Source organism: Mercurialis annua, linkage group LG4, assembly GCF_937616625.2.
Source record: "Mercurialis annua linkage group LG4, ddMerAnnu1.2, whole genome shotgun sequence".
NCBI lineage: Eukaryota > Viridiplantae > Streptophyta > Magnoliopsida > Malpighiales > Euphorbiaceae > Mercurialis > Mercurialis annua.
The window spans coordinates 26643920-26667723 of NC_065573.1; the positions used below are offsets into that span (position 1 = coordinate 26643920).

Here is a 23804-nt window from a genome sequence, read left to right on the forward strand (position 1 = left end):
AAAGGTGGGGGGGTTTTCAGGAGATTAGCCTAAGCAGAATGCAGATATAACAGAATGCTCATAGCTTGCTAATGACTAGAGAAGTGGCGTTCAAAAACTAACTTCAACCGAATAATTCAATTAAACCGATAAATTCAGTTGATTCAGTTTGTCATCATTTTTATTCGGTTTCGTTTAAAAAGAAAAGAAATTCACTTTGCATTCAGTTTAAATTGAATAAAAAAAATCAAATAAACCATAAACCATAAACCATTAACAAAACCAATTGGTTTGTTTTGATTTCATTTAAAATATTTTAAATTTTACTACTATAAGTTATGATTAGTTCAATTCAAACTGAATGCACATCACTGCTCAAGAGGGTGTGTATTGGTTGGTTTGGTTCGGTTCGGTTCAACAGTACTCCTACTCCAGACCATAGTATGAGCAAAGGTTATCCTACCACCAATCTTATAATCTGTCTCAGCACAAGCAAGCAACCACCACCACAACACCCCACTATTACTTTCCCAGTTTTATTCCTTTACTATATTACCCTTTTCTTTGCTTTAGATTGAGGGTCCCTATTCTATGACAATAAGTGTGAATGAGGATCGGTTAGTAATAATGTAACTCCAAAAAGAAAACAGAAAGTCAACTGTGGTTGCAAGGACATTTTCTGGCAGAGCTTGACCTAGAAGGAATCAGCATAGGCAAGTCAATCAGCTCTAGACTGGACATTTTTTCAGTTCTTTTCTAGCACCAACTTGGAGTAAATTAAAGACATGAGAAGAAAGAAGAAAATTACTAAAATATCCTATGACTGCCTAGTAAATTACATTTCTACCCACATATATACATAGCATCCTATACTTGAGCATTGACATGGTATGAATACTATAGATAGGTTAGTAATCTCACTATGCAGAAAGCTGCTGTTGAAGAAACTGGGTTATGCATAGCCTATTGGTCTTTTCATTCCAACCGCTGATTTTATCATCTCCGATTCATAGCCGTTTTTGTTGTTATTGCCCCATCTGATGCCATCTTGCTCTACTTGTACCTCAAGTTCTTCATCTGCATCATCTGAGAAACAATGCTAAAGGTTTTGAGACACTGGCCAATTGTTAGAACATGTCAATAGGAGTGTGCAAAAATCAAACCAAACTGAATAACATACCAAACCGATTTGACATTATAAAAGAAAAATTCAGCTCTTAAGTTTTGAAAGTAAAGCATTTCGGTTAACTGAACTGAACCAAAAAACTCCACTAAACCAACTAGTTCAGTTTGGTTAAAAAAATTAACTTTTTAACTTAGTTTGATTTGGTCTAAACCAAATGCACGGACACGGATACGGGAAAATATAACACTTGGACATGGATATGGCGGAACTGTGTTATTTTGAGATTTTCAATGTTAGAGGTGAAGTTTAGAGTCTGAAATGCTAAGTTTCCGACACGTTTTCAAAACAAAAATGTTGATTAAATGAAGTGTTTGTACTAGCTAATGCATAAAATAGTTGCTGCAGGTTAGAAATCTAGTTGTTGTGTTCTAATTTTTTCTGCAAGAATATGATAAAAGCATACAGGTTTAAGCGAATGACGGCTGAAACTTGCCTGATACAGTTGACAGAGAAAATTCAGTCAGGCGTCTAACGCAGTCCTTTAAGGCTTGAAGCTCAGCATCTTTATCATTGAGTTTGGATTGGGCCATATGTAATTCAGACTCCAGCTCTTCAATTTGATTTTCCTGTTGTTCTATAAGCAAGTGGCATAGCTTCTTGTCCAGTTCAGACGGCAAGACTCCTTGGCATTGGTAAGAAACATTGCTCTGGCACTCCAGTTTAAGAATCTCATGGCACGAAATCTCACTCTGCACAACATTTCTGTGGTCAAAATCAAGCAATACAAACACCAATCACAGGCTCATAATACAATTTTCTTTTCAGTACAGCTCAAAAACATGATCTGATAATACAATTCGCAATTTGTTATTGATGAACACGGATTGCAGTCTGTCACACAAGAATCAGGTCTGAAGGCTGTTTATTCAACTCTCCTTTTAAGTTATAAACCACACTAACACAAACTACTAGTTCAGGATCCAGATGCTTATAAATACTTTTTGCCAGATATATTCATTTTCCAGGTTCTGACTTATAACTCTTAGTAAACCCGCATTTGCAAAGATTTAATCACGAACTGATTGGGGTTATAGTTAACTTACAGAAGCTAATTGTTGAGGTAATATGCATTTAATAAATAACCAAAACTTCTGTTCAAAATGAAGTGAAAATTATAGGAAACTGAGATGTAAGCTTTATCAAGTCTTACGGAGAGGTGTACATTGTAGAAAATGCACCAACAGAACCCCCGATCCTTTAAGTCGTCAGCTAATATACCTAGAGAGCTAATGTTTATCAGAAGAGGCTCACCTTGCCCATAGTTGGCTCTATTTCTTCATGTCCAGAAGTTCCAGTGTCGGACCATGGAAGTTTTTGTAGTTCAGAAGCAAGTTCTGCTTCCAGTTGATCCATTTCCAGAGCCTGTGGATCCGGCTCCTCAGTAAGAACACTACTTAGGCATTCAACATCATCAATCATCGGAACCAACAAGACCCTAACATCTTTAGGGTCTCTATCCCCTGAGCCTGAACTATATTGCACCTGTTGAATATGCTCACAGCTTATATCTAGGGAGCTCGCAGCAGCTTTGGCAGATTTTCTTTTGTAAAGCTCGGTTCTTAATTCCTGAACAACTTTTGAAGTCTCATCCATGGCATCGCTCAATTTTCTGATCTCCGCTTTCCCAGCTGACATCATGTACATGATTCCAGCACCTAGTCCCCTATCAAAAGAAGTTTTATCTGCATAGCACAGTATATTCGGAGGTATTAGAATCAAAATTCAATCTTATTCTTTTGTTAAATAGCTAAAACCCCTTTATGCACTCACTCGACTAAAACATCTGAACCTAAATTATGAAGTATTTAATGAGGCGAATTACATAAACTGCGTATCCCACATACATGATTTGATCATAGAATCTTCACCAATAATAAAATGTGTTATAGAGTGTTATGTTAGTTTCAAACTTTCAATATAGTATTATAAAGTGTCCCGAATATAGTATTAAACGTATTGGAAAGTTGATAAACATACACCTAACTAGTAATAATAAACACCATCTCTGCCTATCTGATCAACATCCAAATAATTAGCTTTCTCAAAACAGTTAAAAGAGACAAAACCCTATTATTTTAACAATGAACAAACAATCAAAAATATCAAAAGCAAAAAACAAAAATCAAAAATCAAACCATGAGAAGAACGCGATCCACATTTGGAAGGCAGAGTCTTAGCAGTTCTTCTCTTCTTCAAACAAACACCAAATCGGCGTGAACCGCCTTCATAACCGCTAGATCTCTGGTTATTACTCTCCTTATTATTCTCAGTGCCAAATTTCAAGCGGCGGCCCTTGATCAGAGATTTATTCCTGGAGTTCCTATTGTGATTACCAGACAAAGAAGAAGGCGAAGAGCTAGAAAACCTAAAAATGCCGTCATTGTTTGACTGCAGCTCAAAATTACTATCATTAACCACTTGGGGAGTGGCAAATGTAGAATCAAACGAGGGTTGAGTAGGTAATTGGTCTTCTTTATCGTGATTAAGTAAGTGTTTAGCAATGAACCCTGTAGATCCTGCTATGGCTGCTGCTAAAATTAGTTGCCACATTTTCTTAAGATCAAATCAAGCAGAGGGCTGTGACTGTGGGTGTATTAACAATGAGGTGTACAGATTAGAGAGAGGAGGAAGGTGAAAGAGTTAGGTGGCGGAGAGTTGTGACTTCCAAATTTGGATTCTTTCTTTGGTTTTGGTTCACATGGTTCCCGCTTAATTCCATTTTTTTCAATTTTGGTAATTATTAATTCAATTACTCTTTTTGGATGTCGTTTTGGATTCATTATCAAATCTCTGGCTAATTACATTGAGCCACCACACAATGAGCGGTCCATTGTTTTTGCAAAATCCAGCAGCTTAAAAAATTTTAATTACTATTATTTAATTATTCCTAATTTTTGTTTATATTTTAATTATGGCTAAATATCTATTTGAGAGGATAACAGTGAATATTCCTCCATATATAATTGAATGACATTGACTCAAATAAACCATTTAGCTATAAATAAATTATAATTAATTATCTAAATCAAGCTAATAAAATCAAGATATTAGATTAGAATTGATAAATATCAGTTAAATTTATATTATTTTTTTGAATGAGTGAATCTTTCTTCTTTTAAAAATTTGAAGTAGGAAGGTTTTTATGGTCCGTGCGAACATTTTTTTAATGTAAAATAAGCGTTTTAGCTCTCAAATTCATATCCTAGCATCTCCATTTAATGTTTTGTTTACAAAGATGCCTCCAGATCTCATTTCTTTCAATAAACCTTCAAGTTTACAATTTTAATAAGTCCGACTAATTGTCATCTCATGACATTTTTCAAATGTTTTTTTTTAATAATCAGGGAGGGGATAGCTTGTTGGAGGATTTAAACTCAAGACTTTGACAATTTGCGATCCAAAATTTCATCTTTTACCTTAAAAACAGAGCATTCATATGTCAGAGAAGTATGATTATATCTGTAAATTTTTACTGTGGAAATAATGCATCGCAACATTGAAAAATGAAGTATTAAATCAGTAAATTTTTAAATCGTCCAAAGAGCTATATGTTTACAGAGACATCTTTTAGTTTTGCGGAGATTCTATGAATATGAACTTATGAAGAATCATATTTTCACGGCTAATGTCAAACAATATAAACCTTAGCAATTGTCCCTCCAACTAGCTTTCGGCATTCGTCTTCTCCACTGAAAAGATATAACTAAGACATGAACTTGCTTAATCTCGTCATCCCTACAAACAGACATAAACATAACTCTAAAAACCAACTCTACAGCGGTTTGACCTGCAAAATGAAGCACGGACGCACTTTCAGTATTGAGAATGCAGAATTTGTAGAAACGGAATGCTCACTCAAAATCACAACAAAAACAAAACAATCAAAGAGTCCACATTTCATGTAAGAATGAGAATACAATTCAAGCCAGGGCCCAGACTCAATAACTGATAAGTGTCCCTTACAGAGCTCATAGTACCTCAAAAGTTCAATTATAAGCAACGCGTTAAATGCTTTCACTCATTTCTAATGTTATCCATCCTGTACTACTCAACTCTTCGCATCAACTATACTAATTCATGAATACTCACTTCCTCAAACCCTAGCACGCATTTTTTTGTCTCAACAGTCATTAGTTTGATCATCTACGCCGGGAGTGTTCAAATATGGCTTATAACTTATGTGGGTTATGAACATTGGATGAGATTGTATTTTTAGTGTAATATAAACAATCTGAAAGTGTTTTTGAATATTAGCCCACTAAAAAAGGGGCTCTTAAAATTTATAACCCACATAAATCAAATTTGTACACCCCTAATCTACGGATCTCATCTGATCCCCACTAAACCTTTCTCATATGCTAGTGTATAGAGAGAAGAGTCTTACGGTTAATTTAGAAGTTCGTTAGCCATATAGGTTGTATCCTTTACTTTTCATTTTGCCATTCTGATTTTCCTCTCTATTCTGTTTAGAGCATTCTTAATAGCTAGACCAATTGCCACATTAACAGAAATGATTTTCATGGATCCTCCCGCAGCATTGTCTCAGCATAAAGTGCTTCGAGACCAGATAAAACACAGAAGCAGAAACCCTACCGACATAAGATTGATTTCAAAATTAACAAGTCTTTCTGCTCAGTGTGTATGATACAACCACTTGGATACTAAAATTACATAAGATCGTTATTCTAATATTTTTAGGTTTCCTCAATTCTTTTCTCAAAGTGTAGTCCTTTGTTCAAGATATTTTCAAGCTATGACCACAGTATTGGCAAATAGAAGACACAATAAATCCTTCAAGGAAACTTCCCAACAGTTTCAACTGTCACCCAAAGTACAACTACGACCTCATTTATCTTATTTATTCTATGCATATGTAAGGTGCAAACTTGTAATGTACAATCTGTCCACTTACGAGTGCAACTCGATTCAGCTTCTTTTGAACTAGCAAATGCACTTTATGAGCTGAAAAACAGATCTTCTGCAAATTATTTTCACCTCCTAAAACATGAATTTCTATTTCACTCAATATAAGGTACATGCATATGATTTCCTGTTTGAAGCTTCCATTACTAATGAAAAGGGGATGAAAAGTTACATAAACCTAAACCAGCTTCAAGTCAAACAAATATACAAATAACTAAGACATCAGAAACAATCTTTCAGTAGCATCTGCGACTGTTATATAGAATTATCCAGCTAATTATCAATCTCTATCCCAATGACAGTTTGATAAGATTATAATTATCAGCCCAATTCAATATCAGAATCACAAATTAGCATCTTTAACAATCTTCAATAAACAAGTAACCAATATCAGACTCACAAATTAACCTCATTCAAACTTCTACTAACCAAGTAACATGCAAACAAAGATGCAATCTTTCAACATTCAGCTTACAAAGTTTACTTAACAACGACCAAGAAAAAAAAAAGATTAAATCTTTTCACTTACCCAAATAAACCGTGATTAATCCATCAATTATCCTTGACATCCATCTCCTTTCTAGCTCTTCTAGCATTCTCATACTCAAATTTCAACACATTCTTGATATGAGAAGTATCCTTAACATAAAACATCTTCCCAAAGCTACTCTCCTCAATAATCGGAAAGAAATAAATAAATTTATTATTAATAAACCAAAACCAACTAGAACCAAGAAAAATCCCCAAAATAGCACCAGCAAACACTTGAGGAACAGAGTGATAACCCAAATAAACCCTCGAATACATAGTCAACACAGCCAATAACCACGGCAAGAAACAAGCAGCCCACTTATTCTTAACATCAGTCAATCCAATCCCTCTAAAGGTCAAAAGCGTAAAATAAACAGCGAAAAAGAACATGTACTGTGAATGACTCGACGGCCATCCATGAGAATCGCACATCTCGAGAACTATACAAGTCTCGGGGCGAGCTTGTTGGACTGATTTCTTGATTAATTCGCTGATGAACTGCGCTATTATGAGTCCGATTGCGAAGCACATGCCTTGTAATTCGCGGCGGAAGATGAAATGACAGACGAAACCGCCGAAGGAGATGAAGACTGGGATTAGTGAAATGTATGCGAGAAAATGGCCTAAATGGTCTCCTCTTTGGTAACGGATGTGTGTTAGAGTTAACGCTTTTAGAGGTGGATGGTGACTGCCCATGGTGAGAATCAGCGGGGGAGAGATCTGCAGGCTGACCGGAGTTCGGGTTTGGTTTAGTTTATTCTTTTATGGTTTGTGTTAGTTTGGTGTTTGTTTCTCGAGAATCTGTTTGTCGTAGGACGTTAAAAAGGAAACAAGAAAGCGTGTACGATGGAACCAGGACGTGTGAGACACGTGGATTTTTATAGTATCAAATAGTAGAGGAATGAAATATGCGGCTGCCGACCAGTGACCACCAGCATAAACTTTTAGGCTACTGTTAAAAAATTTACCTTCTATGAATTTAAATTTAGGGTATTGACATGTGAACTTACGATGTTTAATGTTTGTAGCAATTAAATTTCAATGTTTTAAAATGTTATAAATAATATTTCAACCTTTCGTGTTTTATATTGTATAGTCTGAATATATTTTTTGCTGTTTCAATCATACGTGGCCGACCGGAGTGCCGTGTCAGTTACAACGTGGCACATATGCAATATTGTGCCATTTTTATTTAAAATTTATTAAATTGAGTGTTATTTTCATTTGTTTAAAATCAAAACCCTCAAGCCCAACCTTTCGGGTTTGGTTTGTTTCATGCTTCGGTAACTAACAACTAACATGAGATTCCAAAGAGTCGATTTTCACCTTCAATAAAAAAAAATTGTAAGCTCTTTAATTTGGAGGTTATATTTTATATTTTTATAGAAGGACCTTAATTGATAATTTGAGAAAATATGAGTCTTATTTCGTAAATTTATATCTAAGAAAAGCTTGCAACAGATTGGGACGAATTTTCATTTTGGGCGCGTGAAATTCATAAGAAAAGAGAAACTCGTTGCAATTCAAAATTAATCAAAACATTTTAGCTTAGCTAACAAAGAAAAAATCTCTTAAATCTCTTTCAAATGGCAGAAGATGGACTAAATTCAATCAAAAGAGACCCTATCAAGTCCTCAGGTTAGCTTCTCTAGGTTTTTCTGTACTATTTAGGTTTTGTATGCAAAAAAATTCGATTTGTTTATTGTTTTTGAGATCTTTTTGTTTGTTTTAAATGCGTGTGTTTGTGTTTGTGTAGTTGGAAATGTTGCGACGGTGAAGAGGAAGCAGAATGCGGTGGCGGTTGGGAAGGAACGGAGAGAATCGTTGGTGCGAGCCAAGCGGTTATGCAGAGTTGGAACCAGTGATGTTAGTGGCGGTGATGATGATAGTTTGCTTGATAATGAAATGATGATTGACGAAGAGCAGTCTATTCTTGATGCTCAAACTTCTACGGCTGTCGAAGAATTGAAATCTGCTGTTGCCTTTCAGTATGTCAACTTGTTGTCTATAATTCATGGAAGAAGTGTTTTTGTTTTTGTTTTTGCGTAGCTGACTATGCTGTTTTTAGTATGCTTGTGTGTGGATTATTTGTTTGGATTAATTGATGTTCTAATTGAATTGAATTCTTGGAGATTTCAGCTTTGAAAATGCCTTTTTTTTAGTTGAAATAATTGATTTTAGCAAATACTTGCAGACACAACAATTGACCAAATAGATTGCAGTTTAGTCTTGTAATTTTGAGCTTACCGAATGAAGCGGACATGACTGTAAAATGATCATTTCTTTTATTTTGTAAAGCATAATAGAAATGGCATTTTTCAGATGTGGCATTTTCTGGTGTTTAGCTTGTTAAATTATCGAAGAATTTGGGCTTATTTTTCTATAAAAATTAGCTGAAGCTGAATAAACTTTCTCTAAATTAGTACTGTGCTAGGAGCTTTTTTCTTTTTTCTTGAATTATTTGCATTGTCAACATGTTGTATAGTAATCTTTGGATTTGTTGGATGCTTGTTTCTCTTCGGGTATGTCCCTGATATTTTTTTTTTAACAAAACAAATGTTTTTTTATGATCTGGAACCATTAGAGGGAAAGGAGTGATGCAAAAGAAAGTTACTGCCCTCCGTGAACTGAGGCGTTTGCTATCAAGATCTGAATTCCCTCCCATTGAAGCTGCACTTAAAGCGGGAGCGATCCAATTACTTGTGGAATGTCTTTCATTTGGCTCTCCTGATGAACAGGTTTGCGGTTTAGAAATTGGTGCATTTGGAGCTATTTTTTCCTGTATGCTATACTTTCTTTACCTAAGCTATTTATGTTTAAAGAAATAGTTAAATAGACACTCTCTACTGTTGTTAGGTTCTATAGTTTATTCAGCGTCTTTTGATTTTCAAACTATGTTGAAATTGTGCTGTTTTTTTCTTTTCGAGACCTACAAACAAAATGCGAACTAGTTTTATGTCTGCTAATGACGATGAGCTATGAGAAAGGGAAGTCTGATGTTTTTCTTTTCCGGACTTCTAATAATTGCAGTTGCTTGAGGCAGCTTGGTGTCTAACAAACATTGCAGCAGGAAAACCAGAAGAAACAAAGGAATTACTGCCTGCATTACCATTGCTCATTGCACATCTTGGAGGTTGGTGTGGCTGGTTCATTTCTTGCTAATGTCAAAGTTACTGCTTATATATGTACTTTTTTTTTCTAATATTGTAAATACTTTAAGAGTAAGCCTGCAAATAACATGATTGCAGTAAAAGGATCCCATTTTTAAAAAAGCATTGAATGATAGTCAGGGTAACCTTGGAATTCTACTTCTAAATCCGTCAGTTGGAATTCTCTTGAGCATTTATTGTTCATGATTGCAACAATTGACGATCTTTTCTTAACATTGAAATTTGTTCATTTACTTATTTAGAACATACTCTTCCATGTTTTATGCTATAATTGGTTTATATAGTAGTGGACCTGTTGGCTACAATTGGATTTATAGCTGCATTTTTTTGCAGAAAAGAGTTCGTCGCCTGTTGCGGAGCAGTGCGCATGGGCATTGGGAAATGTAGCTGGCGAAGGAGCAGATTTGAGAAATGTTTTGCTATCCCAAGGAGCCTTACCTCCTCTTGCCAGAATGATGCTGCCAAATAAGGGTTCAACTGTCAGAACAGCTGCTTGGGCATTGTCAAACCTAATCAAGGTTTTGTATCTCATCCTTGTGCTCAAACTTAATTTGGATCAGTTTTTTGTGTATTTTCTAATAGTGGTTATGTTCTCTCCTACATTGATTAAATTCTTGATTAATCGGATCAAAAGCATTGATTATGCATTATTCTAGCGATTTAACCTACCCATTTTATGATCAGCTTGATAGATTACATTATAAGAGTTTTTACCTAATCTCGTTATGAATGTGTTTAATTGCCTGTTCTTTTCAAATTCCATTTACAACATAGCTTCAGTTTACTTGAATATAGGGACCAGATCCTAAAGCTGCAACACAACTGATTAGAGTTGATGGGTTACTGGATGCAATTATTCGGCACCTAAGAAAAGCGTAAGCAAACTCTTTTATGGATATATAGTAGTTGTGGCATGTTTTGATTGTTATCACTGACCTTCTAAAATATCTTTGGACTCCCTTTATCAAAATATTTTGCTGGGGCATTTCCATATTAAGTCCTGTGTAGGCCAAAAGGCTAGCGTGATTAGCCTGATGCATTGAGAGCTTTATTTTATGGTTTTGCTGTTTTCTTGGCCATGTTTTCTGAGGATCATTTAAAGCGAGACCTTTTGAGTTCTAAATTAAAAATACATAAATTTAGGAGGTTGTTTAGCTATTATGCATAAAAATGAAATAGTCACTTGATGAAATTATGGGACTGGTTGGCTCAATTCTGCCCTTTAATGTTGTTATTAGTATCTTATATTATTTGTATTGCTAGTCATCATTTATTGACATTGTATCTATGTCTGATTGGCCTCGCATTTTTTCCAATGCAATATGGCTGTATTAGGACACTGTAAGGAGTTATATATGCTTGTACATCCTCAGCCAATCAAACCTGATGGTTGCTTGATTATCCTATTCCTAGGCTTCCTTCAGTTCAAGTTTTTTTTTTTCCAGTCTCAATAATAACAAGCTTTACAGAACAGTATATTTTTAAGGAATGAGTCTTCTAGATGAAGCTACTTTTAGACGGTTTTGTTTATTTGCAAGAATATTTCCGTGGAGTGAATATTTTGAGGTTGTCCGTTGTGTTAATGGGAAGAATTCCTGGAGAACTAATTGCTTTGACATTCCATCTCTTTTAATTTTGGCTGGAAATAATTTCACTGCAATAAAATTCTAAAATTTATGGGCAACATTATTGTGGGTGTGAGGAATAATTTAAATGCTTTTCAAATTCAGGGATGAAGAGTTGGCTACTGAAGTAGCCTGGGTAGTTGTGTATCTTTCAGCCCTTTCAAATGCTGCTACCAATATGCTGGTGAAAAGCGATGTTCTTCAACTTCTTATACAAAGATTAGCCACGTCAAACAGCTTGCAATTGCTCATTCCGGTAACCTGCAGTATCTTCAAGAACTTCTGTTTAGTTGTGCAATCATTTATTATTATATCTTGTCTGTCAGTCCATGGATAGAAAGTTTAAGATGGCTCCCTCTTCATGTTACACAAATGCATTCATTTCTGCACTTGCTCAAACTTTTCATACCTTTTTGACTTTGGATCCCACTAAATGCAGTTTATATTGTGATGTGAAAAGATGTAATTGTAATAAATTGTTGATGAGCTATGATGCTATGTTGGTTGGTGGTAAATGTTCTCTTGAGTATTAGGAACTATGCAGATTTTGGATCCTTTTTAATAGCTATAGTTTAATTCGTCTTTTCACTGACGTTCAAGACGGAACTGAGTTCTCCAAACTTAAGCAAATCTAACTTTATGATTATCAATTATCTGTCAATTTTTTGAGTTTGGTCATACAAGTATATAGATGGGGTGCTCTCCAGATTCAAGCCTTCTGCAAATATGATATTTTTCTTTTTTGATCAGAATATGATATTTTTAATTTACATGAACATGAGGTTTGACATCTTAAATTGGGTTTATCTAAGAATTATACCAACATTAAGTGACATGTGATTAATTAATTTTGGCATGGCTGTGAATTTATTATCATCCAACTTCTTTAACCAGCTGACTAGTATATCCTTTTCAGGTTTTACGAAGTTTAGGTAATCTTATAGCTGGTGATTCACACACAATTTCAGCTGTTCTTCTTCCTGGACGTGAAATCACAGGTTAGTGGAATACTTGCTTAACTTAAAAATTTCTGGTCCTTACTATATATTATGCTTTTTAAAATAGCTTATGTTAATTTATCAGACAATATCATTGAGGTCCTAGTAAAATGTTTGAAGAGTGAGCACAGGGTTTTGAAGAAGGTGAGTTTGTCGGTTTTCTTTATTCATTTTTATTTCTTTTAGACTCTTAAATTGTGTTACTTTTACCGTGCACTATTAAGAGTTTCATTAATCATGCAGGAAGCTTCATGGGTGTTGTCTAATATAGCTGCTGGTTCAGTTGAGCATAAGCAGTTGATTTATTCTAGTGAGGCAGTGACATTATTACTGCGCCTTCTATCAACTGCACCATTTGATATAAGAAAAGAAGTAGCTTATGTTTTGGGTAATCTTTGTGTTGCCCCGGCAGAAGGCAATGGAAAACCAGACCTCATTCTAGAGCACTTAGTTTCCCTGGTCAGTAAAGGATGCCTTGCTGGTTTTATCGACTTGATTAGATCCGTAGATATAGAGGCTGCACGATTAGGTCTTCAGTTTATAGAGCTGGTAAGCAAATTTGTTTATATCCTTTTATATGCTGATTATGCATCACAACAGTTTATGCACTTAACAGTTCATAAAAGAAGAGTGCGCTTATGTTTTTGAAGTATCATTTTCTTTTTCTTTTGATGTTGTGCTTCAGTAGTTTGGTGGAAATTTAATCATCAGATGCGAAGAACTTCCCTAATTTTTTGTTAGTCAACTGGCACACATATTGCTAAGGAGCACTGCAATCTTAGTTAAAAGAATCTAAAAGTTTCTTTTTTTTACTAGTTTTTAAAACTTAGATTACAGCCATGTTAATCGATTGTGTACGAAGATAAGGTTGAATATCCAGGCAGAAAATTTGGTGAATAGCTGTTTTGATAACCTTTACTTGCAGGTTTTAAGGGGGATGCCAAACGGGGAGGGCCCGAAACTTGTGGAACGAGAAGACGGAATTGAAGCAATGGAAAGGTTTCAGTTTCACGAGAATGAAGACCTAAGAAATATGGCTAATGGTTTAGTTGATAGATACTTCGGCGAGGACTATGGAGTTGTTGAATAAGCTGATAGACGAGAGCAATTCCAAATCCTGTATAACAGAAGCTCATCATGGTTTTTCTGCTTTGTAAATTATGAATCTAGAGATCCATTTGCATGTAGCGAATAGAGTAACTGTTTGATTTCTTCTTCCTAATCATAAGTGCATTTATTGAAATTGTTCTTCCTCAGTGAATTTCTAACATTTTGATTTCGAAGGACAAAAAATGCGTACTCAATGTAATTTAGGATTGAAGCTATTGTTTATGTCATTCTGTAGCATAAGACAGAATATAATTTGAGTTTGATTTTTTTTTTTTGAACTTAATTAAAATGAAGAATAGAATTATTTGTCTCATTCATTAAAATTGCTGTGTCATATACATTGAATCCAATGTCTCAAGATTATTTTCATAAATGAAAAATTGAATGAAATCAAGACAAGACATCATCTAAGCTGAGAAACTAGATAAGGCACCACAGTCTGTGAAGAAATGTCACCAGAAAATATTGGAATTGGACATGCGAACTACTTATTATCTCAACAAGTTTGTTTGTTATGTTTTGAACTGTCAATTTTCCCACTATAAAGAAAGGGCAACCGACATTTATGTTGTAGTTGGAAATATATGCACAACCATAACATATTACAACCATAAAGGTTAAGCTCTCTCATCTCCAAAAATAATGTGATGGTATGGAGATTCAAACTCGAGATTCTTTACAAATCTTCATGAAATAAGTTGTTAAAACGAAATGAACTAGTGGTACAATTAGACAATTCGCTTATGATGAACGACCGTTCTTTCAACTATCTGTTATCAATTGTTTTTTATTGTTTTTTTTCCTTTTTTAACCGTTTCATTATTGGCAAATGCGACCATACCTAGAAGAAGAAGAAAATGAGAGAAATGAATAATATTGCCTTAAAATTGTAAATTTGAGTTTCAACATTTTTGTAGAATGAAGTATGAATAAAAAAAATGAAAGATGCTAAACCTACTATGGTAATGAGATGAGTTGTTGTGGATATTAGAAACATGAATGCCACTCATTAGAATTTGATTATGGCTTCCAAATTATGCTTAAGTAACTGGCCTACCCCACCTGGTTGATTGTATATATCAATATCACCCTTCTGTCAAATTTGAACCAACAAACAGCCAACTAAATTGAGAAAAAAGATTATAGTTTTGGCTAATCACCATGTGCTATTGTTTGGTATACTATTATTCACTCCTTCATTTCAACAAAATATTGCAGTTTCTTTTTTCTTGTTATTTAATTAAATATCCACCGATTTGAATTTGGGTTGGATATAAACATAAAAATATCAACACTGTATCTATTAAATTATTATGTAATATGTAACTGTTTACTCAAACCTTAAATTCGGTAATAAAATTTGAATAACAACTCTTTATTAATTGATCTGAACATTTTTATTTATTTATTGAAGTGTACACAATAGGAAGCAGCTTATTTTCTATATGTTCACCAAAGTGGTCTCATTTAAGCATATGGATGTGATAATGGACTTAATTTTTAAATTCGAATTTCAAACTCAAACTGCAGTAAATTTTCTAATAATTAATATTTAATAAATTAATAATTCTAATAATTAATAAAAAAATCAAGCATAGTCTAACACCGTTTTTGACTTCATTACTTCAATCATGTGTGGCTATTTTTGCATTACAGGCACTACATAACCAAAAATTAACTAAGAGAAATACCTAACCTTATAATTTTGGCAGCTATAAAACCTCAGTCCAAAGTTTCTTTCCAATCCAAGATGTATACATTGGTGCAATATGATTTTCGAAGCATTTACACCACCTGATGTGATCTTTATAAGTGTATTTGACATTGTCATTTCTTTTCATACTCCTTGCTGAAGAAGTCGACGATGAGAAAACTAAATTACAACTCAATTTTTTTTTTTGTGAAATTTGGGAAATTTAGGATTTGATTGGAAATTCGGAAATTCAGGATTAGACTAGAAGAATATGACTTTTATAAGAAGCCATATCATTAATTAAAATTCATGTCATTAATGCCAACAGTAAAATAATAGCCACATAGGATTGAAGTAATATAGTTAGAGACCGTGTCAAACTAGGAGGTCTGTTTGTTCAAAATTTCAAGCGGCACAGTCGAATCTTTTCGCGCGTTAAGGGTTCATTTGATCCCGACCTTAAACCATAGGGGCATGGATGATCTTTTTCAGTTAGGAAAATCATGTCATTAATGACAACGATATGCAAAAATAGCCACATAGAATTGAAGTAACGAAGTCATAGAAGGTGTCAAACTGGGGGACATTTTTTGTCTAAAATTTCAAATGTTGGGGCCATAATTGAACCTTTCTGAATGTTGAGGCTCACTTAATCCTAACCTCATATAGGGGCATAGATGACCTTTTTCCCTTTAACCAATAAAAAAAATCAGCTATTTATATTACTGTACATAAATAAAATAAAGGAAGGAATGACTAGTGCCAACGGTAAGAATAAATCATTGATGACAGCCGAATCGGCACAAAAATAATTCTTGAGAGCTACTCCCTTCGGTGCATAATATTTGTCGCATTTGAATTTTTTTCGCGTCATGTTATATCAAGAAAGCATTAATTGCTATTTTTTGCATATTTGCCCCATTAATTTATTAAAAAAATATAATAAACGAATAAAAATGGTAGTAATAAACGTAAACAAATTTTAATGTCGGGATAATTTAGTAAAAGTGTTTACAAATTAAGACATATTAATCGTTTTTTTAATTCAAATATTAAAGACAAATGCGTCAAATATTATAAACCGAAAGGAAAGTTTTTTTTAAAAAAATTTAAGAATAGGAGAGAGAGAATTGGAAATTACAGCAATATAGATTTTTTTTATCACAAGAAATGACCAAGGCCAAAGAAAAAACAACTAAAACGTTTCTACACATTATGGAAATAGAAACGTTCTAAACATGTTTTCGTAGAGAGTCGGACCTAGAGAAAGGGAAAAACCGTAATTTGCCATCCAATATGCACATCGATTACGGCATTCTTGCTATCCATTTCGAAAATAATATTGGATAACGTTTTTTCCAAACAATTTCAAAGCCATCAAGAGCACCTCACAATTTAGCCTGCAGGACGAAACATTTCCCTATGAACCTGCTGAAACCGAATTAATATTAAAAGTGCAAATTACACTATAATTTACTAATTTTAGTTACATTTTGTTGTTAGCAATGAGTTATAACTCAAATGATATAAGCGCTAAGTAATAAACTGTTCGATCGTGGGTTTGATTTCTCCCACAAACGCTCCCCCTACTCAAATTATAAAAAAAAGAAAGAAAAATTTTGTGTTAGGCAATTTAAATCAGGGTAGAGAATTTTGCAAAGATGTTAACTTCTGTAAATTTTAGGGCTTTTTATATAAAATACTGATTTTGGCAGCCCATTTACTTTTATACAGTACAAGTTAAATCTTTACTTTACCTACCTCATTTTCTTACTTTAATAACTTGTACTTCAAATTTCTTTCTTTTATACGATTTTTCTTATTTCTCTCAATCATTCTTCTTCTTCTTCTCCATGATTTCTTTTGAGATGTGAAAGAAAATTTCCACGATTTCTGCTCTTTCGCTTCCGCCGTTCCGCTTCCGCCGTTCCGCCTCTGCCGTTCCGCCGTTCCGCCGTTCCGCTTCCGCCGTTCCGCCTCCGCCGTTCCGCCTCCGCCGTTCTATTTCCGCCGTTCTATTTCCGCCGTTTCGTCTTTGTCTCGCCGCGCCATCTTTGTTTTATCTTTTTGATTTTAGATCTGAAATTTGTTGTTCTTTTTTTTTTCATTTTCAGATCTGTAATTTGTTTATCTTTTACTGTTTATCCACCATTAAACATGTATAAAGAGTATATTTAAAGAATCTAATACTTATTTCATGTTATTTAGAATAATTTTGTGATTTTATGTAATAAAATTCTGTTGTTTTCTGCATTTTTTGTGTTTTGTTGTATTTCTGCGTTTTTTTATTCTGCAGAACGATTTATGGATGATGATTGATTGCTGAATCATTGTAATGTTACAGTGTTGTTGATTTTATGTTGACTTTATGTTGATATTATGTTGATATCAACTGATTTTTTTTATTTTAACATTGACAAATAAGATAATATTGTCAGTGAAATAAACTTTTGTTGGATGAAATGAAATTGTATCATAACCGGCTTTGTCGAAATTTAGTTAGGTATGAGAGGTGGAAAACGGGAAAAAATTATACAAGTAATATTGAAGGAACTGTGCGGCTGCTAGCTCATCAATACAATAATTTAAGACTAATTTTATTTTTCTTTAAATGATTGAAAAATCAAAATATTATCAACAGTATATCAACAACATGTCAACATAAAATTGAAAATCAAAAAAAGTTGAAATACTTATCAACATAATGTCAACAATAAATCAACAACGAATCAACATAAGGAATAAAATAAAATATAATTTTTTGAAAAACTGTGACAATTAACAAAATATCAACAAGAAATCAACAACATGTCAACATAATAATGTAAACATATAATTTATTTTTCTTTCAATGATTGAAAAATCAACATATTATCAACAGTATATCAACAACATGTCAACATAAAATTGAAAATCAAAAAAAGTTGAAATACTTATCAACATAATGTCAACAATAAATCAACAACGAATCAATATAAGGAATAAAATAAAACATAATTTTTTGAAAAACTGTGACAATTAACAAAATATCAACAAGAAATCAACAACATGTCAACATAATAATGCAAACATATAATTATCTAGTATCGGTTAAATTTTATTTTATTTAATTTATTTCGCTGACAAAGTTATCTAATTTGCCAATTTAAAAAAAAAATTCCAATGTTAAAATCAAGGAAATACTAACTGATTATCAACACAAAATCAACAACACTGTAACATTATAATAATTCAACAATCAACCATCATCAAAAAATCGAGCTGCGGAATAAATAAACACAGAAATACAACCAAACACAAAAACAAAATGCAGAAATAACAAAAAATTATTCCATATAACCATAATTGTATATTATATAACATGAAATTAACATTATATTCTTGAAATATAATCTATATACATGTTTAATGATGAAAAAACAGTAAAACAATTGTAGATCTGAAAATAAAAAAGAAGAAAAAGAAGAAGAATGAATAAATTGTAAATCTGAAATCAAATAGATGACAAGACGAGCAGAGGAGATGATGGCGTTGGCGAAGATGACAACAGAGACGATGATGAGAACGATGACGGAGGAGCGTAGGAATAGAGGACGGCGAAGCGGAAGACGGCGGAGAGGAAGAGAGAGGAAGATGAGCTGAGAGGAAGAGAGAGGAAGAGAGAATTGAATGACGAGGAGAGAGAAAATAAATGAAATTATGATGATTGTGCTATTAGGGTTGAATATATAAGATCCGTATAGAAGTTAGAATCAGCTCCGTGTATGGTAGTTTAGTAAGTGAAAAATATGACATGTATAAAAGTAAACAATTAGTCAATGTAGGTTGTTTGTGTAAAAAGCCCTAAATTTAAAGCTAACTCATTTTAATATTACTGTTAGTTAGAGAAGGACAGTAAGTTGCACAGTTTGACAGTGCCGGCAACGGCACTAAAAGATAAAAAAACGATCGGAAAAAGACAGAACATGAGATCCCTGCCACCGAAACAATGGGAGGTGAATTAATTAATAGAAGTGGACCCCATCTCTTATTTACCAATTCAATGAAGTGAGAAGGTTTGTAGAGAGAGAAGTAGTGGGTCTCACTCTTAGCTGCTCAACCAGCTCTTCATATTCTCTCCAAAACATCATCACTCACTCATCTCCAACAAATTTTCCTCCTCCTTTTTCTTTTTTTGCCCTTTTGTTTCTCCGAGGAGGAAGAATTATTGTTGATTGCGACGATTCTCTCGTTTTTTTCTTCAAGATCTGTTCTTGCTGGTACTTTTTTTTCTCAGTTTTTATGGACCCCAATTACATGATTTATCTTTTACTTTCTTGTTTGATTCAATTTTAGTTTTTTCTTTCTGGGTAATAATGGGGTTTCGTCAAAGTTGTTTCTTTGATTAAAACAGCATTGCTTTGAATTCAAGTTTTGTCGGTGGCCTTTGTTTTTGTGGAAACTCTTTGTTTGTTTTCTGAGAAAAATGTGTAATTATGTGAATTTTATCATACAACTGTTTTTAATTCATTGCTGAAGAATTTGAACGAAAATGAGAAACTGAACCAAGTTAATCTTTTTAGCTTAGTTGTTTATTTTTGTTCTTTAATTATCAATCAGCTTATCTTTTTGAGGTTTATGTGATCCAATGCAACTAAAGGTTTCAATTTTGATATTTTGATTAGGGAATGATAAGAAGATGGGGAAGAACGGAAAATGGTTTTCTAGTGTAAAGAAAGCTCTTAGCCCTGATTCCAAAGGGAAGAAAGAACAGGTACCTGTAATTTCACAGTTTTTAATTAGTAATGCATTTGGTTTAAATGAATTATTTTGTAATTTGAATACCATGTTTCTAGAAATCAAAGAAGAGATGGTTTGGCAAACATCATCAACTGGATTCTGATTCCACCTCTTTAGCAAATGTCAGAGATCTTTCTCCTCCTCCTATCCCTCCACCTTATGTGGAAGAGGTGAAAACAATTGACACAACAAATGAGCAGAATCAGCACGGTGCCTATTCTGTTCCGGCTGATGTTGCTGTTGAACCTGTTGTTTATCCTGTGGAGACCCCTGTGGAGGTTGTTCGAGTTGTCAAGGTTAATAAGTTTGCTGGAAAATCAGGAGAAGAAGCAGCAGCAATGCAGATTCAAACTGCATTCAGAGGATACTTGGTACGTTATATGCTGTTTTACCCAGTATCTATTCGGCTGTTGTACTCTTTTGTGCTTAACTACATGCCTCTCTCTCATAAAAATGCCATATTTTGAGAAAAATAAAATAGCAAGTCACTAACTTTAGAACCAATATATTTTAACATCTGAAGAGACCGTATGCTACTAACTTTAGAAGAAGTAATAACTCATCGAACTTGGGGCTTTACTTCCATTTAGAATACATTTTACTGGCCTGAAGGAAGGAATTGAACATGGTAGATAGAAGATTTTAATCTCATTCACTTATAGTTGTATTAATTACTGATAAGTGGACCTACTAAGCTACTCTGGTTTTTAATTATAGTTCATGTTTTCAGGCAAGAAGAGCATTACGAGCTTTGAGAGGGCTAGTGAGACTCAAATCACTGATGGAAGGGCCTACTGTAAAGCGACAAGCCACACACACCTTGCGGTGCATGCAAACTCTAGCCAGAGTGCAGTCACAGATTCATTCGAGGAGGGCTAGAATGTCGGAAGAGAACCAGGCCCTCCAGAGACAACTCCTACAGAAACACGCGCAAGAGCTGGAGAAGTTGCGGGTTTGTGTCTTGTCACTCTTGTCCCTTCAATTCTCTATTTAACTGGGCCTTTTCTCATAGTATGATTATTTGTCACATTAAAGAGTCCCCCTTTTAGATTTATATTTTTTTTATTAAAAAGCTAAACTGAGACTCTCAGGTCGAATTACTACATCCCTATCACAAGGCTATGCCTGCAGCGGACTCTTTTAGTTTTGCCCTTTTGTCCATTAAAATAAACACACCTACTCTAAGAATTATAAATTCATGTCTCCTCAAAATGTAAACAATTATATATTCTCTGCATAAAACTTGGATTTCTCAGTAACTTCATATTCAAGAAATCAAGTCAGTATACATCTAGATAACGTAATTTACATCATCAGCATCTCACTTTCTAATCTGTCGTTTCTCCTGAGAATAACCTGTGTGCATACTGCAACAGATGGGAGAGGAATGGGATGACAGCCTACAGTCAAAAGAACAGATTGAAGCTAACCTGCTACACAAGTATGAGGCGGCTATGAGAAGGGAAAGAGCACTCGCTTACTCATTTTCCCATCAGGTAATCAATTTCTTTATTTATTTCTGCCTGCATGAGGGCATTAAGAGCATTTAATAGTGGATAGTCAAAAATCTATTCTCTGCCATAGCTTTTGATCTGGCTATTTTCAGAAATGAAAAATAGCCATTTAAAGAAGATTGCTAGCTTCATGCTCTTATCTGCTGTGTCAAAGTTTCATACCTGGTGGTTTAAAGTGATGAAGTTGATAACTTGAGCTTTATAATTATTCTGAGGCTAATCTAGCTTCATTCATATTTCTTGACAGAAAACCTTGAAGAACCCTTCAAGATCTGCAAATCCTATGTTTATGATGAGTTCTGGCAACCCGGAATGGGGTTGGAGCTGGTTGGAACGATGGATGGCAGCCCATCCATGGGAGAAGGGCGGTATGGCAGAGAAGGAACTCAGTAATGACCACTCATCAGTGAAGAGTGGAAGCCGCAGCATGGTTGGAGGAGAAATTAGCAAGTCTTACGCTCGCTTTCAGCTCAATTCTGATAAAATTTCACCAGTAGACAGTGAGAAGATGAGGCAAACCAAGAGCCCACGTTCGCCTTTGACTCCTAAGCCAGCCTTTTCGGCAGTTGCTAGAAAAGTGAAGTCAGCAAGTCCAAGGAGCAGCATTGGAGGTGCAGATGACGACAACAGAAGCATGATTAGTGTGCAATCAGATCGATTTAGAAGGCACAGCATTGCAGGATCATCGGTGCGAGATGACGAGAGCCTTGGTAGCTCTTCAACAGTTCCGAGTTACATGGTGGCTACGGAGTCTGCAAGGGCCAAGTCCAGGTTACAAAGTCCAGCTGGGGTAGAGCAAAACGGGACACCGGAGAAGGAAAAAGGACCTCTGGGGCCAGCAAGGAAGCGACTTTCTTACCCACCTTCACCCGCCAGAGCTAGGCGGCAGTCAGTTCCAAAAAAGGTGGAATTTAACAACATAAATGCAGAAATAGCTGTGGCTAGTGGACAAGGCTAGGTTGTGAATGTTGAGAAATGGGTATAGAAGACACGAAGAAAAGGATAAAGGGTCATTGTCAAATTGTGAAAGTATTTATTCATTGCTGAGAGAGTGTTGTTTTGTGGTGAACACCTGAAATTAGACTCTCTTGGTTCAGTCATTTCACTTTTTATTTGTGATTATGTATTCTGTTATTCATTGTTTGAAACCTTGATATGTGTATTATGATCGAAAAATAATATCTGAATATCTTTTGAACAGCTTGTTATTGTTTCAATCATTAATACATTGAGTTTACTTGTAATTTCTGCTATCTTGCTATGTTTTCCTTGGATTTTTTCCATGATTATTCTTCTTCAGGTCAGTAAATTATGGCTATTAAAAGTATAAATTTATTAATATCGTTTATTTTTCTTGAGGTATTGATTCCTCTCGATGAGCCAATAAGTTAGTCTCCAGAGATGCGGATAACAGACTTAATTCCACTCGAGGTATCCCACCTGCTCCACGAATAATCACTAACCTCGATCCCCATGCACAGCAGCACGAGATCCCCTCGAGTTAAGAATGCAGGTCGATGAGACAAGAAGTAAGCTAGAGACACAGGCAGAACAGTCTGGATTCCACTCGAGGTGTCCCACCTGCTCGACGAGACCAACCAACTTCTTAAATCTCCTTGACTGGCAGTGCAAACCAAAAAATAACACTGCAGAAGAAATGACTGCAAAAATGTCCAAACCATAAACTACCATAAAAATGCTCTCCTAGAAACAAATCATCAAGGCACAGCCTCGGCACCCCAACATTTCTTATCCAACATGTGCATAAGTCAACCGATTTGAAACTTTTATTTTCCAGAAAAATCTCCATACAAAGATTTATTGCAGAAATTTGGGGGTTGATTCCACCATATCTGCCAATGTGGGCCTAGCTTGAATGGCTAAGGCACCTCTAAGTGCATCAAGAGGTTGTGGGTTCGAACCACGTCTCCGTAACTAACAAACTAACAATTGAGACTCGAAAAAGTCGATTTCCATCTTTGATAAAAAAAAAAAAAAAAAAAAAATCCATCATATTGAACCCTGAATTGAAACACCATTATGGGCCAAAATATCTGCCACCCCGTTACCTTCTCTAAAAATATGAGAAACCACAAAATAAATGACATAAACATACTTTAAACAGGCAATCCACTTCACTTTTAACTTCCAGAAAATTAGCATGAGCTTTCTCTTAAAAAGGTTCACTACATAAATGGAATCACATTACACAAACTACATCTAGAGGCTAAGAAAACCCCTTTTTCAGTAAATTGCTATCAAATTTCATTAATACATTTATTTTTGAAGTATAATT

At 34.6% G+C, this 23804-nt stretch overlaps 4 protein-coding genes across 4 annotated transcripts; 2 read left to right on the forward strand and 2 right to left on the reverse strand.

Moving 5' to 3' along the window:
- Window positions 1–623: 623 nt before the first annotated feature.
- Window positions 624–4124, reverse strand: LOC126676316 (uncharacterized). Its single transcript, XM_050370494.2, has 4 exons — window positions 3301–4124; window positions 2417–2847; window positions 1599–1854; window positions 624–1065 (listed from the first exon to the last, which is right to left on the reverse strand). The coding sequence occupies exons 1-4, from the start codon at window positions 3713–3715 to the stop codon at window positions 932–934; spliced, it is 1236 nt and encodes a 411-aa protein (XP_050226451.1). The 5' UTR covers window positions 3716–4124; the 3' UTR covers window positions 624–931.
- Window positions 4125–4661: 537 nt separating this feature from the next.
- On the reverse strand, window positions 4662–7468 carry LOC126678993 (lipid phosphate phosphatase gamma). The gene is made up of 2 exons (XM_050373932.2): window positions 6618–7468; window positions 4662–4952 (listed from the first exon to the last, which is right to left on the reverse strand). The coding sequence occupies exon 1, from the start codon at window positions 7313–7315 to the stop codon at window positions 6641–6643; it is 675 nt and encodes a 224-aa protein (XP_050229889.1). The 5' UTR covers window positions 7316–7468; the 3' UTR covers window positions 4662–4952; window positions 6618–6640.
- Window positions 7469–8074: 606 nt separating this feature from the next.
- LOC126679302 (importin subunit alpha-9) lies at window positions 8075–13655 on the forward strand. Its single transcript, XM_050374300.1, has 11 exons — window positions 8075–8257; window positions 8376–8607; window positions 9204–9357; window positions 9650–9752; window positions 10123–10307; window positions 10585–10664; window positions 11520–11670; window positions 12331–12412; window positions 12498–12556; window positions 12656–12961; window positions 13338–13655. The coding sequence occupies exons 1-11, from the start codon at window positions 8206–8208 to the stop codon at window positions 13500–13502; spliced, it is 1569 nt and encodes a 522-aa protein (XP_050230257.1). The 5' UTR covers window positions 8075–8205; the 3' UTR covers window positions 13503–13655.
- A 5611-nt stretch (window positions 13656–19266) lies between these two features.
- Window positions 19267–22752, forward strand: LOC126677808 (protein IQ-DOMAIN 2). Its single transcript, XM_050372598.2, has 6 exons — window positions 19267–19474; window positions 19880–19968; window positions 20051–20365; window positions 20725–20946; window positions 21371–21490; window positions 21756–22752. The coding sequence occupies exons 2-6, from the start codon at window positions 19894–19896 to the stop codon at window positions 22464–22466; spliced, it is 1443 nt and encodes a 480-aa protein (XP_050228555.1). The 5' UTR covers window positions 19267–19474; window positions 19880–19893; the 3' UTR covers window positions 22467–22752.
- Window positions 22753–23804: the final 1052 nt, after the last annotated feature.